The 16,087-nt window shown below is 36.0% G+C and overlaps 1 protein-coding gene across 3 annotated transcripts; it reads right to left on the bottom strand.

Moving 5' to 3' along the window:
- Positions 1-414: 414 nt before the first annotated feature.
- Positions 415-10,531, bottom strand: LOC115210207 (transcription factor A, mitochondrial-like). 3 transcript variants are annotated; one of them, XM_036501710.1, is made up of 3 exons: positions 9,517-10,531; positions 4,049-4,180; positions 415-499 (listed from the first exon to the last, which is right to left on the bottom strand). In XM_036501710.1, the coding sequence occupies exon 1, from the start codon at positions 10,370-10,372 to the stop codon at positions 9,569-9,571; it is 804 nt and encodes a 267-aa protein (XP_036357603.1). In that variant the 5' UTR covers positions 10,373-10,531; the 3' UTR covers positions 415-499; positions 4,049-4,180; positions 9,517-9,568. The 3 variants fall into 3 exon arrangements, with proteins under 3 accessions (XP_036357603.1, XP_036357604.1, XP_029634536.1); XM_036501711.1 differs by lacking the exon at positions 4,049-4,180; XM_029778676.2 differs by lacking the exons at positions 415-499; positions 4,049-4,180 and adding an exon at positions 4,290-5,555 and having other exon boundaries at positions 5,779-10,529.
- Between the last annotated feature and the right edge of the window lie 5,556 nt (positions 10,532-16,087).

Genomic DNA, 16,087 nt, shown 5'->3' with positions numbered 1-16,087 from the left:
TGGCATAAATTTGCACAATAACAACAAAGGTGTACCAAATAACGTACAAAATGAATTCTTTATTTATTGATGTCTAAGTTGCATTCATGGCTGCAGTCAAGATAGGACAACTTCTGTGTTGCTGATGGCCAATGAGAAACAAATGTGCCAACAGTTGTCCTCTTGTCTCCAGGATGAAAATAGCATCTTTCCCTTAACCCTTTAGCATTCAGATTTCTTTGTGAAATTTATTGCTTATTTATCCATACTGTTTTTGAATTAATCACATATTATTTTGCAGCTTCAAAATATAAATGGTGTGGCTATATATTTTTAAAAGGACATTGTAGGGTAGGTGTGAGAGGTTGGATCCAGACAGTTTTAACATAAAACAAATGGATTATTTGGGCCGGATTAAATCCTAAAGGGTTAATGATATAACAATTCTTGATTCTTGAAATCATCTTTCCTTCTCATTTGGAGTCAGTTACTATTGTCACAAGGCATTTCATTACTTTCTCTGGAAGCAAAGATATTTCCAATAAATTTCTCTTGTATGGTATTTAGTATACCTTTCTCTATCTTTGTTGTTGTTATGTGTGTGTATACACACACACACACACGCACACATATATCAACATATATAGATACACATATATTTATCATATGAACTCTCAGCTTTAATCATTCTATACATATTGATTTAAACATGCCTTCACTCACACAATTATAAGATTTTTTTTTCATTTTACCTGTTACCCATTTGAAATGTTACTTTTCATACATATTTTCCATTAAGAATTTTCCATTAAAAAGAAATTTAAAAAAACTCTTTTATCTTGGAACTACATTCAGTTTCCTGGATGTTGCTCTCAGTGGCTTTCCAAAGTTTATCAACGTTTCAGTCAATACAGTTATTTTATTCAAGTTCTTAAATGTTCAAGTCATTAAATTACATCTTTAATTCTTAATTCAATCAGATAAACTCACTTTTCATGTAGTCTTACAAACATCTTTATCACATGCAAACATTCAGTGTTAATCATAACATATAATCCGACACATATAGTAGATATAGATAGTTTAAACGTTTATTTTTATTACTAGAAGTGACTACTGTTCCATTCTAACTGTTACTCCAAGTTTTCATGCTGACCAGGCAGTCAGTACTCAGTAATCACCTTTCTTCAAAACCTTATTTGTTGATACACCATCTGAGAACCATCTTGTCTTTAAAATGAGTGAATATACTGAATAAAATAATATCAGAAAAGACGTTGAGATTTCTTCTTTGTCACAACATAAATACTTGTCAAACAATGTATATTCATCATCATCATCATGTAAAAAACACCCACTACACTCATGGAGTGGTTGGCATTAGGAAGGGCATCCAGCTGTAGAAACACTGCCAAATCAGACTAGAGCCTGGTGCAGCCTCCTGGCTTCCCAGACCCCGGTCGAACCGTCCAACCCATGCTAGCATGGAAAACAGACGTTAAATGATGATGATGATGATCATCATCATCATCTTCATTTAACGTCTGGCATTAGGAAGGGCATCCAGCTGTAGAAAGCTTGCCAAATCAGCCTGGTGCAGCCTACTAGCTTGCCAGTCCCCAGTCAAACCATCCAACCTAAGCCAGTATGGGAAACAGACGTTAAACAATAACAATGATGATGATGATGATTTTCCATGTCTGCAGGGGTAGGAAGAGTTTATTTGAGGTAGATTTTCTTGCAGAATACTGGAAATGAATGACACTGCTTTGTATGAAAGTGACACTCATACACCACTATTACACAAATCACACACACATTAATTTTTTTGAAGCTTCAGCAAAGCTATAGAGTGTTACACAAGCACTGCAACTTATAGCCTAAGTTCATTACATAATTTCTTGTTCCTTTGTCATTTATTTAATCATCTACAAATTATATATACAATGGACTTCTTCCAGTTTCCATCTAACAAATCCACTCACAAGACTTTGCTTAGACCTGGGTTATAGTAGAAAACACTTGCCCAAGGTGCTATACTGTGGGACTAAACCTGGAACCATGTGGTTGGAAAACAAACTTCTAATCACATGGTAACATCTGCATTCTTCACAGAAAAACACATGGACCAGATCCAAAAGCAGTGATTCAACACAAAACAAATTCTAAAACTTATAAGAACCTGGTAGTTCATTTATCTTTTCCACTTGGCCATCCTGTCCACCTTTACTCACATCTCTGTCCTTTGTGCCAAGAGGAGGCGATAATATACAACAAAATATTCTCCACAGTATAAACCTGAAATCAACTAATTGTCTGTATTCTTGTAATATAGTCAGTGATAAAGACAACAGCAGTTAGTGCATTTGACTCACAATCATAAGGTTGTGGTTTCAATTCCCAAACTGAGCAGTGCATTGTATTCTTGAGCAAAATGCTTCATTTCTGGTTCTCCAGTCAACTAAACTGGAAATTTCTTTTTCTTGCCCTTTTCGAGCTTAGCCAGGCTCATGGGCCCGGTTTCTGTGGCGTATGTGTTTCCCCCAGCTGGATGAGATGCTAGTCCATTGCAGCATTACTCAAGAAACAGGAAGAGAGAGTGAAAGAAAGTTGTGGCAAAAGAGTACAACAGGGGTTGCCACCATCCCCTGCCGGAGCCTCGTGGAGCTTTTAGGTGTTTTCGCTCAATAAACACACACAACGCCCGATCTGGGAATTGAAACCACGATTCTCCAATTGTGAGTCCGCTGCCCTAACCACTGGGCCATTGCGCCTCCACAAACTGGAAACGAGTACCAGATTAATTTTGCAACAGACAACCTTCATTAATTATACACTATGGAAACAAGGATAAGCTCGGGCTTAATAAGCCCAATGGCTTGTGACAGACTTAACAGTTTTACTAATCATTTTCTCTAATCATGAACAACATAAAACTAAAACATTCAGTCACAAATGCAAAGCCTCCTAATCTTTGATAATCTCTTACAGTGATTCCCATCCCCTGTTCTCAGCATAAAACATTGCCAAAAGTGAATCACAAAGATTTGTCTTTAGGGTTGGATCAGAAAATACTTCAGTCCAGATCAGTTGTTAACTATACAAACCTCAAGTAAGAACCACATTGATGACCTTACCTCTTTCGATATCCAGACACAAGCTCTAGATATATCAAGGAACTGTTACACATCAAAAACTTTCATATCACTTCAAATTCTATGCCTTACATTCTCAGATGTTGTTGTTTAGCACCAGAGCAGTCCTGATCAGACATTTGGGCAAAAGTATTTCAGCCATGGCCGTCCCATCATTTTCCTATGTTCAGGCAACTCGAAACCACATTATCCAATGTGTTCTTTTCTAAAACGACAGAGCCATCAAACAGACACTCTCTCAATTGCTATGATCTCTTACAAATGACTCCATATTTATAACTTTGCCAAAACAGTCCCTTTAGACGATGAGGGTTCCGGTTGATCCGAATCAACGGAACAGACTGCTTCGTGAAATTAATATGTAAGTGGCTGAGCACTCCACAGACACATGTACCCTTAACGTAGTTCTCGGGGATATTCAGCGTGACAAGGCTGGCCCTTTGAAATACAGGTACAACAGAAACAGGAAGTAAGAGTGAGAGAAAGTTGTGATGAAAGAGTACAGCAGGGATCACCACCATCCCCTGCCGGAGCCTCGTGGAGCTTTAGGTGTTTTCGCTCAATAAACACTCACAACACCCGGTCTGGGAATCGAAACCGCGATCCTACGAACGCGAGTCCGCTGCACTAACCACTGGGCCATTGCGCCTCCTTTTTAGCTCTAATCACTGTACAAACATCAAGTAGGTCTCACAATACAATATTGTTCATACTACTGCTACACACACATCCTAAAGAAAGATATTTTACAGGTTGGCAAAGACTCACTCAGCAACACAGCTAATTCACAGATGTTTTCCTTTCTCAGTCCCTCATACTATTACTTAAACTACACATCTTCTCTATTCAGTCACTCAATATACAGGTCTCTCTTTTCATGATCTGTACTGTATTGTTCAACTCTTAGAACCTACACTGAACATTTTCGCTTCCAGTTATCTTCCTTCCATCCCAAAGCTGGTTATTCATTAGAATTTCTATCCCATCCTTATTTTCCAAAACAGATATTGAAGCTGAATGCCGAATGGACTAGTCTGAAAGATGCCCTGGAAAGGCGATTTAAAAACTAAATAAATATAAAAGACTACCATTCATCTTTCAACTTTTTCTTCACACAGCCATCCACATAAATAAATGGGTTTCAAAAGGAATGAATCAAGTCTTAAATCTTTATTTAGAAAAAAAGTCGGAGCACAAAAGAGAAAATTTTCAGCAAATTTTCACATCATTTTTTTAAGGAAAAATAAAGTTTCACACAGGAGTGAAATAAATGGGACATAAATGAGTGGGAAAATGTCTTTGGTTTTATTGATTGCACATATTTAATGAAATTGGAAAATGGTCATAGCCTAGATTTCCATCTTTATATGGAATATAATACTGTAATAAATTAATTCCCCCATAACCATATTTCTAATCAAAAACAATGCTTAGCTGTTTCTATTAATTTTGGAAATGATTAAGAATTTAGTAAAATAATCATTATATAGTAGCAAAAGGTTCAGAAATAAAATTATGACAGATGGTTTTAATTTAAATATAGTCATTTTAAAACAAATGACTGAATAGAAGTTATTAAAAAAAAAAAATCAATGCTCCAGCATGGCCACGGTCAAATGACTGAAACAAGTAAAAGAGTAAATTCCCTCCACCATAAAATCAATCCTTGCTAATGTTAAGCAGGTGGAACCCTATGAAAGACAGTTAAGAAAAAATGTGAATTTCTGTTCTTTCTATAATCATTGTTAAACGTGTCATTAACTTTTATCGTTGGTATAAAATGTAACACAATTAACACAATTACTCATATCAAATTGAAAAGTTTGTCTTTTCCATTTCATATTTTACTAAAGTTGAAATACTTAAGCAAACAAGAAACTAATTTGGGTAAAAATATAATTCATTTATTTGTTAATTTAACACAGAGACAGTTTCCATAGCTTTTTTCGACACATGTACATCTTCTACAGTAAAAGTTAAACTGTGGATAGGTTTCAAAAGTTTTACTGAATAAAATTTCAGAGTCACAAATCGATGATTTATTTCAGATGCAGTTTGCTACGTAAACATAAATAAGGTGGGTACTCCATTCTAGATGCATATGCATGTGTGACTGTGGTAATTCATTGCATGTGTATGTGTGTACTAATCTAGCGGCGTGTAGACATTTTGTCATAAATGTGTGTGTGCCTGTAGAGTGCAGCATCCTAGACATATGCCTATGTGTGTGAAGTGTATACTGTATCCTAGATATGTGTGTGAGATGGATGTGCCAGGTATCTATGTTTCATACCTACAGGTATGTGAGTTTGAGAGAAAGAAGTGGGTTCTTCATCCTAGAAATGTTAAGTGTAGTCTGAAAAATAATAAATCTAAAAGATGAAAATATGAATTGCTTTGTTTTCTTTTAATGTTTTAACCCTTTAGTGTTCAGATTATCCTATCAAACATAATGCTTATTGATTCATATTGATTTGAATTAATCATGCATTATCTCATATCTTCAAGATCTTGATGGTGTAATTACTTAATGTAGAATAACATTGTAGGGTAGGTGTGAGAGCCTGGATCTGGTCAGTTTGAACATAAAACAGATTAGTTATTTTGGCCGGATATGGCCGGTTTAAATACTAAAGGGTTAAACTATTAATAAATTCAGGGCTTGCAGTTAGGCCAGAAGACTGGAAAAACGGTTTAGTGGTTGGATGTAAAAACTGACACACTATAAGGACAAAAAGAGTGATACCTAGGAGAGAGGGATATTCATCTAGCAAGCTCAAAAGAACAAAAGAAGCCAGGAAAAATTTTTTTTAAACCCAGAAGAAACATCATCTCTGTCATCTTATTTTGAGTGAATTTTTGCCAGTTAACAAATGGTTTGCTTTTGAATGCAATCCAGAATGTTTGTATGTGAAGCTGAAGTATTCTCCAAAATATCTGAGCAATATTCCACAGTGGAACTTACTTGAGCTTTGTAAAAGAGACAGCAACTGAATAGGGTGAAAGAGTTTTGAGATCTGAAGAGAAAACAATTGTGGATCTAGTCCAGGATGTCTGTATGTGTAACAACACCATTCAAGATATGTGAACAGCACTCTGATGTCAGTCTTACTTCAACATATTAAAATGTCAGCGATTATCCAGAGAACAATTCTCTGAATGTATATATTGCGTTTGGGTATTTGGGGTTTTTTTTTTTTTTTTTTGCAATACTGTATAATACATAATAGCAATGATAAATTGTAAAAAAGCAACATTTGCACTAAATTTGGAAACTTAAGTTGTATGTTCTTCCATGGTAAGAAAGTTATAAATTTGAATTGGGAACTTTTTTCTATGTTCTTCTTTGGTGAGAACTGTTATGAAAATGCTACCATGAATAAGAACAAACAAAACAATTGATGGTAAGGTATTTTGGAGCTACAGAAAAGGTAACTATATCCAAATATTTGTTTATCTTCACAGCCATTCACCGAAATTCAATCAGTTTGTCTACTGAATGATTATATTCACATATTTTCTATCAGCTAATATTTTCCTGACTCCTTACTCAAAAAAAGAGGCAGATTTTTTTTCTACGGGCTTCTATTTGTTTAAGAGAACATTTTCAATAGTCTTGATATTTTTCTGCTCAAAACAGTGCTTAAACCAACTGATGGTGCTTGGTATGGTCAAGAGAAGCGATTCTCCAACTGGGCTGACATATACCCTGGTTTATATATATATACATACATATATATATATATATATACACACACACACACATAATAAGGAAAAGAAAGAAAAAATAAGGAAGCTTCCACCAATGCAGAAAGGTTAACAAATGCCCAGTTACACCAATTCTGTTACCTTACAAACTCCTCAGCATTAACACTGACAAGTTTGAGTAAGGTAATGTAATAGGTGTATCCAGACTGCTTCCGACTGCACCTGAAATATAAAGGTTTTGTAAAACTTTCAGCATTGAAAGAAGCTTTCTTATTGTCTCTTTTCTTTTCTTTATTCAGTATTACAATGCTTCAAGCAAACTACAATGCTTCTATGTATCTATATATATATATATATATAATATATATATATATATATATATATACACACACATATATATGTATATCATAACATGGATAGATATACTTGCAAGGAAGCCACAATATTGTGGTATTTATCAAGAGAAGGCACCTCACATAGAACATAGAAGTATAGTGCTATAAAAGCACAGAAGTACCAGTAGTACACTTTTTAGCACTATACATCTATACGAGACACTTTCTGAAGATGTATACCACAGTATTGTGGCTTTCTTAAGGTATATCCAGATCTTTCCTGGTTGACTTTTACTTTTCAGTTCCTTTAATTTTGTTCCAGTTGATTTCAAATTTGGTGTATTGAAGTAGATTTGTTTGCTAATTATGGAAATGAAATTCATTTACGCCATAAATTAATAAACAAAAAGTTACTAATTTTTAAATTTTGCAAATTTTGGTAATTTTAGCAAATCGAAAGCCAGACACATTGGTGCCAAGCTGTTGTCTGATTAAAACTACTACAATCAATACCTATATTCTGAACTTTGCTACAAAAAATGTTTTGTTTACATGAACTGAACTATTACTACAGCATAACATACACTTTGCTTTTTTGTAATTTTTCGCAAAAAAATTTTGTAGATTTTTCGTTTTTAAATTGTTTACATGCCTGTTCAAATGTTTGTTTCTTATTTTTTTTTTTTTTATCTGACAAAAAAACTAATGGGTCTTTTCTATTGCTGTCAAAGATTTTGAAATTGAGTGAAAATTTTCAAATTTGGTATTTTGTTGTTATTTTCCATGCAGGATCTAATTTTGTTATTCACTTGCTCCAGAAAAATTTTAGGAAAATGTTCACAAAATATATGTTACCAATTGATTAACCCCAGGTTATCCACTGGTTGGGCTGACCCTAAACTCCAATCCTAAACACTAACTCTAATTTTAAACCTAAACCCTGATTCTAACCCTAATTCTCACCCTAAACTTCAATCCTAGCCCTAATTCTAACCCTAAACTCCAATCCTAGCCCTAAACTCCAATTCTAATCCTAAACCCAATCCGATATTCCAACTCTAACCCTAATTCAAACCTTAAACCCTAACTCTGACCCTAAACCCAAATTCTAACTCTAAAACCCCAACCCTAGCCTTAGTATATCTCAAATTTCGGTTTTAATTTTCGGTATTGCTTACATGAAGTGAACTAGTGGTATAACGTAGTTTGTTTTGTATTTTTATAATTCTTCGCGATAAAAAAATTCATTGAGGATTTGTTCCTTTTTATATTGCCTATTCCAACGTTTCACATTACTTATTTCGAACCTGGGTTCACCTGATGAAAGCTGGAGGGTATATCAGCCGAAACGTTGCGTTAACAACAAACAAGATGAGGACAAATATCCGTCAATTGTAAATAATGTACATAATTAATTCCTCATCTCTTAAATATAGAACTGTATGGCTTATTCACTTAAATTTATTAAAATTTCAAAACTTCTTACAACTTACATCGTCGTAACATATTGCTTTTCATTTTCAAATGAAAGCTAGCAGAATATGCTAGCTTCCAAATCCTGTTTTCTGATAGGGTAAAAACTGCAATTGTTCAGTTTGGTTAGATTAAAAAATAAAAATTAAGGAGGCGGGGATGATTCAAGTTACTTTTTTTTCACAACCTAAACTGGCGGAATATGACTTCTCTCAAAAAAAATGAACGGTAACGAAAAGATTTGCCCCTTTTACAACACTTGCAGTGCCATAAGGCCCTCATGCTTTCCGAAATCCGCCGAAACTACACCTGATTATATATACACTTTAGATGAGTTGTAGTGCACCTGAGCACTGTACACAATTATTATTATTATTATTATTATTATAATTGACGTCAGCAGGTGTAGTAAGGCCATATGGTGAATTACAATTTTCACATGTAAACATACTCATAATTAGTCGACGCCGTGCCAATCACTGAAGAATGTTGTCTCCAGCATTTCCACGATTTCTCTTAGAATTTGCTTCTTTTACTACTTATCTCCCCTTAATTTTTATTTACTTTTAATCTGAATTACCAGTAAAAAATAATCAAATTTTAAACTGCTGTAATATTTTCCTAAAAATTTTCTGGCACAATAAAATAACAGCATCAGATTCAGCATGAAAAATTACATCATCATACTAAATTTTAAAATTTTCACTTAATTTTAAATTTTCAAAAAGTGAAAGCCAAACAGAAAAAGATCCGTATATCCTCGTCGAGATACACAGATTGCTATTCGGAACACTGCTCTTGTATACAATAATAATGTAGCTAGGTAGATTATTAAATGAAAATAAATTAGAAATACAACTTCCTACTTGTTCATAGAAAATGCTCGAAGATGATCGCAAAACATTCAAACTTTGCAGATCAAATATCCTCAAGATTCTTCTTGCTCGTTTTTTTCTTCGTTTTTCTCTTCTTTTTCGCTTTAGTTTTTGTTTTTGTTTTAGGTTTCGTTTTCGTTTTCTTTTGTTTCGTTTTCTTGTAACCTCTTATCAACTCGGGCCGACCTTCCTCCAGCATCAGTTGTTCCCAGTCTACCATCTGAACGGCGTATCTCTCTCTCTCGGCCAGAGACATATCATGATAGACAGACTTTTCTTTATCGGACATTTCTTTCCAGATTCGAGACAAGTATTTGGAAAACTCTGCAAAACCCATGTTTCCACGTTTTCCTTTATTTTCCCGTACAAAAACGCCGTAAGAACTGATCGGCCTCTGTGGATGACCGTATTTCTTTTCAGCTCGCTTCTTTTCTCTTTTTAAGCGACTCGCCTTTTTCTTCTGAGATAAAATTGTCATCGCTTGGAGTTGTTGTGGAGACAAAGATGCCTTAAATTTAACGTATTCTTCCTTATAAGCCTGGAATCTTTTTACCGATTCCTCTCTCAAAAGCGTTTTGTCGGCCTCAGACAAATTACGATACATGTTCGATATCAAACTAATAACTTCTGGGTTCTTTATTCCAGGGTTATTTGAAACTACGGCTTGGCGATTTCTGTCTAAGAATTCGAAAAACATAGTGTACGGTTTCTTCGGAGGCTTTGGTAATTCTTCGGCATCTGATGAGCGGTGATCGAATGTCGACAGTAACCTAAAAATATGAACACATGTTCTCCGAATATGCGTGTCTAATGTTTTCGACACGAGGTTTGTCAGGTGGATCGCCATTGTTGGAGCTGCAAGGTGAGACAACTGTAACAGACACCAAATACTGAAGAACTGGAGAGTTCTCTCTATAGAAATGAAACCCCAAAATTTCGGCTGCTTCTTTAACAACCGTGAAGTCAATAATCACAGAATGTTGCTATTTGGTACAACATGTAGATGTTTGAACTTTCGAACTAGTTAATGTCTTGACACCTTTACCGTTTCCTTTGATATATATAAATATATATAGGTGCCTGTCTTTCTCGGATGACATTCCTTCAATATTTAAAGGTCACTTTCGTTTGAAAACCCAGTACTGTGAAACTGATTATATATATATATATATATATACTAGCAGTATCGCCCGGCGTTGCTCGGGTTTGTAAGGGAAATAACTATATAAGCATTTTTAGAGAGTTATAGCAAAAAAATGCATTGAAAATGGAAAAACAAATTATAGTAAATTTTTTTTTTAATCGTTGACTCATCGTAGACATTTTTAGAGAGTTACTTCCCTTATATTAAAAAAAATATGCGTTAAAATGGAAAAAAATGATGGTAAATTATTTTTTAAATCGTAGACTCATCGTAGACGTGCGCTAATACCCATGACCACCACCACCACCCCCACCACCACCACCACAAACACGACGACCACCACAACCACGACCACCACCACAACCACGACCACCATCACCACTACCAGCACCACCGCCACCACCGCTGCCACTACCACCGCCTCCACCACCACCATAATATGCCTCTGCTCTCTCCTTTTGGCTACTAAATCCATTACCATATTTCACAAGTACCATCGCCATACAATATTGCCTTCAAAAGTTTGTGTTTGGATAATATTTTTTAAGTAAAAGTTGTGCAACAACTATAACATTCGGTTGTGCAAATTATTTGCACGGGAAACCTTCCCCGTGTGGCATGTTTCCCGATTTTGTAGAATTTGCTTTCGGGCTTTCTTAGCCATTTTTGTTTTGGTGTCTTCAAGCCATGAAGTCGTTGTTCTAACAGAACGCTGGTCTCCTTGACAACGCTTTACGACGTTGATTTCCTTCCCCACAGCTTCACGAGGGAGGGAAAAAATATGCGTTAAAATGGAAAAATATTATGGTAAATTATTTTTAAAATCGTAGACTCATCGTAGACGTGCGCTTATACCCAGACGGGCTCGATATGAATCACGACTATAAGATACCCGAATTTGGTTAAAGTGCACTGCAAAATGTGAGAGTAGTTAGGAATCTAAATCGTAGGAGACAGACACTCACACAACTTCACTTTTATATATATAGACTAGCAGTATCGCCCGGCGTTGCTCGGGTTTGTAAGGGAAATAACTATATAAGCATTTTTAGAGAGTTACTTCCCTTATAAATTCGGGCTTTCTTAGCCATTTTTGTTTTGGTGTCTTCAAGCCATGAAGTCGTTGTTCTAAAAGAACGCTGGTTTCCTTCACAACGCATTACGACGTTGATTTCTTTACACTCCCTTCCCCACAGCTTCACGAGGGAGGGAAGGGGGAGAAGCAAACAGGTGCAGCTGTGAGCGTGGACGCCAACTCCGCCGCCATCGACATACGATGCATTTTATGCATTAAAATGGAATAAAAAATGATGTTAAATTATTTTTAAAATCGTAGACTCATCGTAGACGCGCGCTAATACTCAGACGAGCTCGATATGACTCACGACTATAAGATACCCGAATTTGGTTAAACTGCACCGCAAAATGTGGGAGTAGTTAGGAATCTAAATCGAAGGGGACAGACACTCACACAACTACAGTTTTATATATATAAAACTACAGTTTTATATATATATAAAGATCCAGAGAAGGGAAGACAGAGGGAAAAAAATCGCCAACGGTACATATATATATATATACAGTAGACCCCAGTATTCGCGGGGGTTACGTTCTTAGAGCCCCCGCGAATATTGGAAGTGGTCCACAATGCCTCTAATGTCAAAATATAACGTAAAATATTATATATATAATAATAATAATAATGATAATAATAATTTAAAAAATAAAGTAAAATGTACGGTTACTCACCAATAATCAATGATATTGATTTTAAGATGATAATGATGAAAATAATGAAGGTAATGACTGCCCAGCAAAGATTTGAAGCTCTTCAGGTGACGGACACATCTTCAAGTGTTTTAGGAGATGTATCTTCCTGCGTGGCTTTCTTGATGGGCTTAGGGAACATTGTGATTGGAAGTTGCTGTCACTGTTTCGTCAAGGTGGTGAGAGAGTTTTATATGTCTGTATGGCAGCATCGATGTCATTTTTAAATTGGAGAGACTGAGCCATATAGAGATCCCATGCTTTCGCCTTCCCTTGCAATTCCTTTGCTGTCCTTAAAAGGTCGGACAGGCGTTCGAGTGTCAGGCCCACCTCATCCTCCTCTTTCTCTGGATCTGGAGGTTCCTCCTTTTCGCTGGCAAACTTAGTCAACTCCAACAAATCTTCGTCTGTCAGGGTTTCAGAGTGTGCATCGACTTTGCCTTTCATCCTTTCGGGATCGATAAATTAAGTACCTTTTACGCACTGGGGTCGATGTAATCAACTCAATCCGTTTGTCTGTCCTTGTTCGTCCCCTCTGTGTTTAGTCCCTTGTGAGCAGAAATGCTTAGAGGTATTTTGTCTGCCGCTACGTTCTGAGTTCAAATTCTGCCGAGGTCGACTTTGCCTTTCATCCTTTCGGGATCGATTAAATAAGTACCAGTTACGCATTGGGGTCGATATAATCGACTTAATCCGTTTGTCTGTCCTTGTTTGTCCCTTCTGTGTTTAGCCCCTTGTGGGTAGTAAAGAAATAGGTATTTTGTCTGCCGCTACGTTCTGAGTTCAAATTCTGCCAAGGTCGACTTTGCCTTTCATCCTTTCGGGGTCGATAAATAAAATACCAGTTACGCACTGGGGTCGATGTCATCGACTTAATACCTTTGTCTGTCCCCTCTATGTTTAGCCCCAAGTGGGCAATAAAGAAATAAATATTATCCTCTCTCTCTCACATACACACACACACAAACATTCTTTAAGGCCACCAAACAATTGATTCTCCTATTGAATCAATACTGATTCAATAATAAAATCAATAGTTTCAACTGATTTCTAGTTTTATCAGTATAAACTATTGATTTTAGTGATTAGCACCAGTAGAATCGATAGTTCTGCTTCATATATTCCAGTGTCAGTTTTGTGTCATATCCATAGTCAAGATACCAAACTCGCAAGTAGTACAACCCAGTTAACTGTATACACATACTTTAGTGTAGGTACAAATGGATTTATTTATAAAGGCAATATAAAATGCGGTTAGGATGACGAGCTGCCAGAACCGTTAACACACCAGGCAAACTGTTAAGCAGCATTTCATCCGTCTTTATGTTCTGAGTTCAAATCCCATAGAGGTCGACTTAACCTTTCTCCTTTTGAGGTCAATAAAATAAGTATCAGCCTAGTGCCAAAATCTGAAACCAATATGAAATGTGGTTTGTCAGAGATAATCTTTGAAAGTTATTGGTATCAAATTTTGGCCCAAGGCCAACAATTTCAGAGGAGGTTAAGTGAATTATATCGACTCCAGTACTCAATTGGTACTTGTTTTATCAACCCCAAAGCATGAAGATCTATGTCAACCTTGGTGGAATTTGAACTCAGAATGTGAAGATGGAAAAATTCCGCTAAACTTTTTGCCTGGCATGGTAATGTTTCTGCCAACTTGCTGCCTTAAAGCTTTGAAAGTTATTAAATACTAAATTCATGCCTGGTAACCTTTTTTCAGAGCTGTTTATTAAGTCGTGTGTTAGTCACACTTATTTTATACTCTCTTTTTACTCTTTTACTTGTTTCAGTCATTTGACTGTGGCCATGCTGGAGCACCACCTTTAGTCGAGCAAGTCGACCCCGGGACTTATTCTTTGTAAGCCTAGTACTTATTCTATTGGTCTCTTTTGCCGAATCGCTAAGTTACGGGGATGTAAACACAACAGCATCGGTTGTCAAGTGATGTTGGGGGGACAAACACGGACACACACACACACACACTCACACACACACACATATATATATATATTATATATATATATTATATATATATATATATATATATATATATATATATATATATATACTTGTACGACAGGCTTCTTTCAGTTTCCATCTACCAAATCCACTCACAAGACTTTGGTTGGCCCAAAGCTATAGTAGAAGACACTTGCCCAAGGTCCCACGCATTGGGACTGAACCCAGAACCATGTGGTTGGTAAGCAAGCTACCTACCATACAGCCACTCCTGCGCCTTGATTTTAACTGATAAAACTAGGGTGTGACCTAAACATGGGACAAAGCTAAAACTATGAAATGAAAACATTTTGAACCAAGATTTAACACTAAATTATGTGTATGAATTATACATGAGTAAATATAGTATTTAGTTACAAATTTTACTGAACTATCTTAGCTGATTGTTCTAGTTTTATTATCTACTGATATGTTCAAGCAAGGGACTTCATCTTGGTTGCTATAGTCACATTGTTTCAGCCATTGTATGTATCCTTCAGCCTTCTTTAGATGCCTAGTTGGTAACTTGGAATTTCAAACGAAACTTTTTATTCGGTCCACAGATGTAGATTGTTTTCATTCTGTTGTCCATGTTAGCAATAGTCTTGTACTAATTATTTATCCTATTTGTGACGCTGTTTGTGACACTCATTCCATTTCAACTAGAGTATACAGAGTTTTGCTGACCGAGATTTTGAAATCAGGTCCACCAGGTAAATGTACACACTTAATACTTGACACTTAATCAACACATTCACCAAACAATTACGCTTACAAAATCATAGTATAGCAAGTACGAGTGTATCCAGTGCGTATGAGTTTAGTCCCTTGTTTAGTGAATCCATGAATTTTCTGATTCAAGTGGAACAAGATAATTTTTAGCTGATATATAGATGACTGTTTTTAATAATAATAATAATAATGAAATTATTGTATACAGTGCTCAGGTGCACCACAACTTGTCACAAAGTGCATATAAAGTACATGCAGTAATGTAGAAATGTCTGGAAAGTGAACATGCTTGTGTGTGTATCAAGTGTAGTGTTGGCGAATCTCAGGAAGCATGGAAGTTTTGAAGGATGCAGTGCTCCGACAACTAACAACCGATGCCGGCAGTTTGTTCCATGATTCAGCAACTCTCAGCGTGAAAAAATGTTTCCTGAAGTCATGGGAGCTGTGCTGTTTTCTGACTTTGTAAATATGTCCACGGGTGTTAGATGGGTGGAGTTTGAAAAGGTGCTCAGAGTTATTGTTTGTACGATGGTTGATAATTTTATGGGTGTCTGCCAAGTCAGCTGCCAGACATCGGGTTTCCCGACACAAAGCTAAATAAATAATCACTAATGCTAACTAAGTCAACCCTTCCCCATTCAGTCTGGTGGTTGAAACAATAGTTGGCAAAGAGTATAATTTTGACTTACAGCTCATTTCTTACAAGTGGTGAAACTTACAACTTATAACACAAAACTCATAGTTTTACCATCTATATAAATTATGTGAATTGCTAATCACGCTTTTCGGTTCATTTCGAGAATTTTATTGCTGAAAAAAAAAACACAAAAAAAAATGGGAAATGCTTCTAATGACAGTGTTTTGTGAACAGATAGACAAAGCTATTGTCAAAGTCCTACCAACTTCATAGATCTGCAC

This window comes from Octopus sinensis, linkage group LG4, assembly GCF_006345805.1.
Source record: "Octopus sinensis linkage group LG4, ASM634580v1, whole genome shotgun sequence".
NCBI classification, from domain to species: Eukaryota; Metazoa; Mollusca; class Cephalopoda; order Octopoda; family Octopodidae; genus Octopus; species Octopus sinensis.
This window is presented reverse-complemented; position numbering and strand designations above follow the sequence as displayed.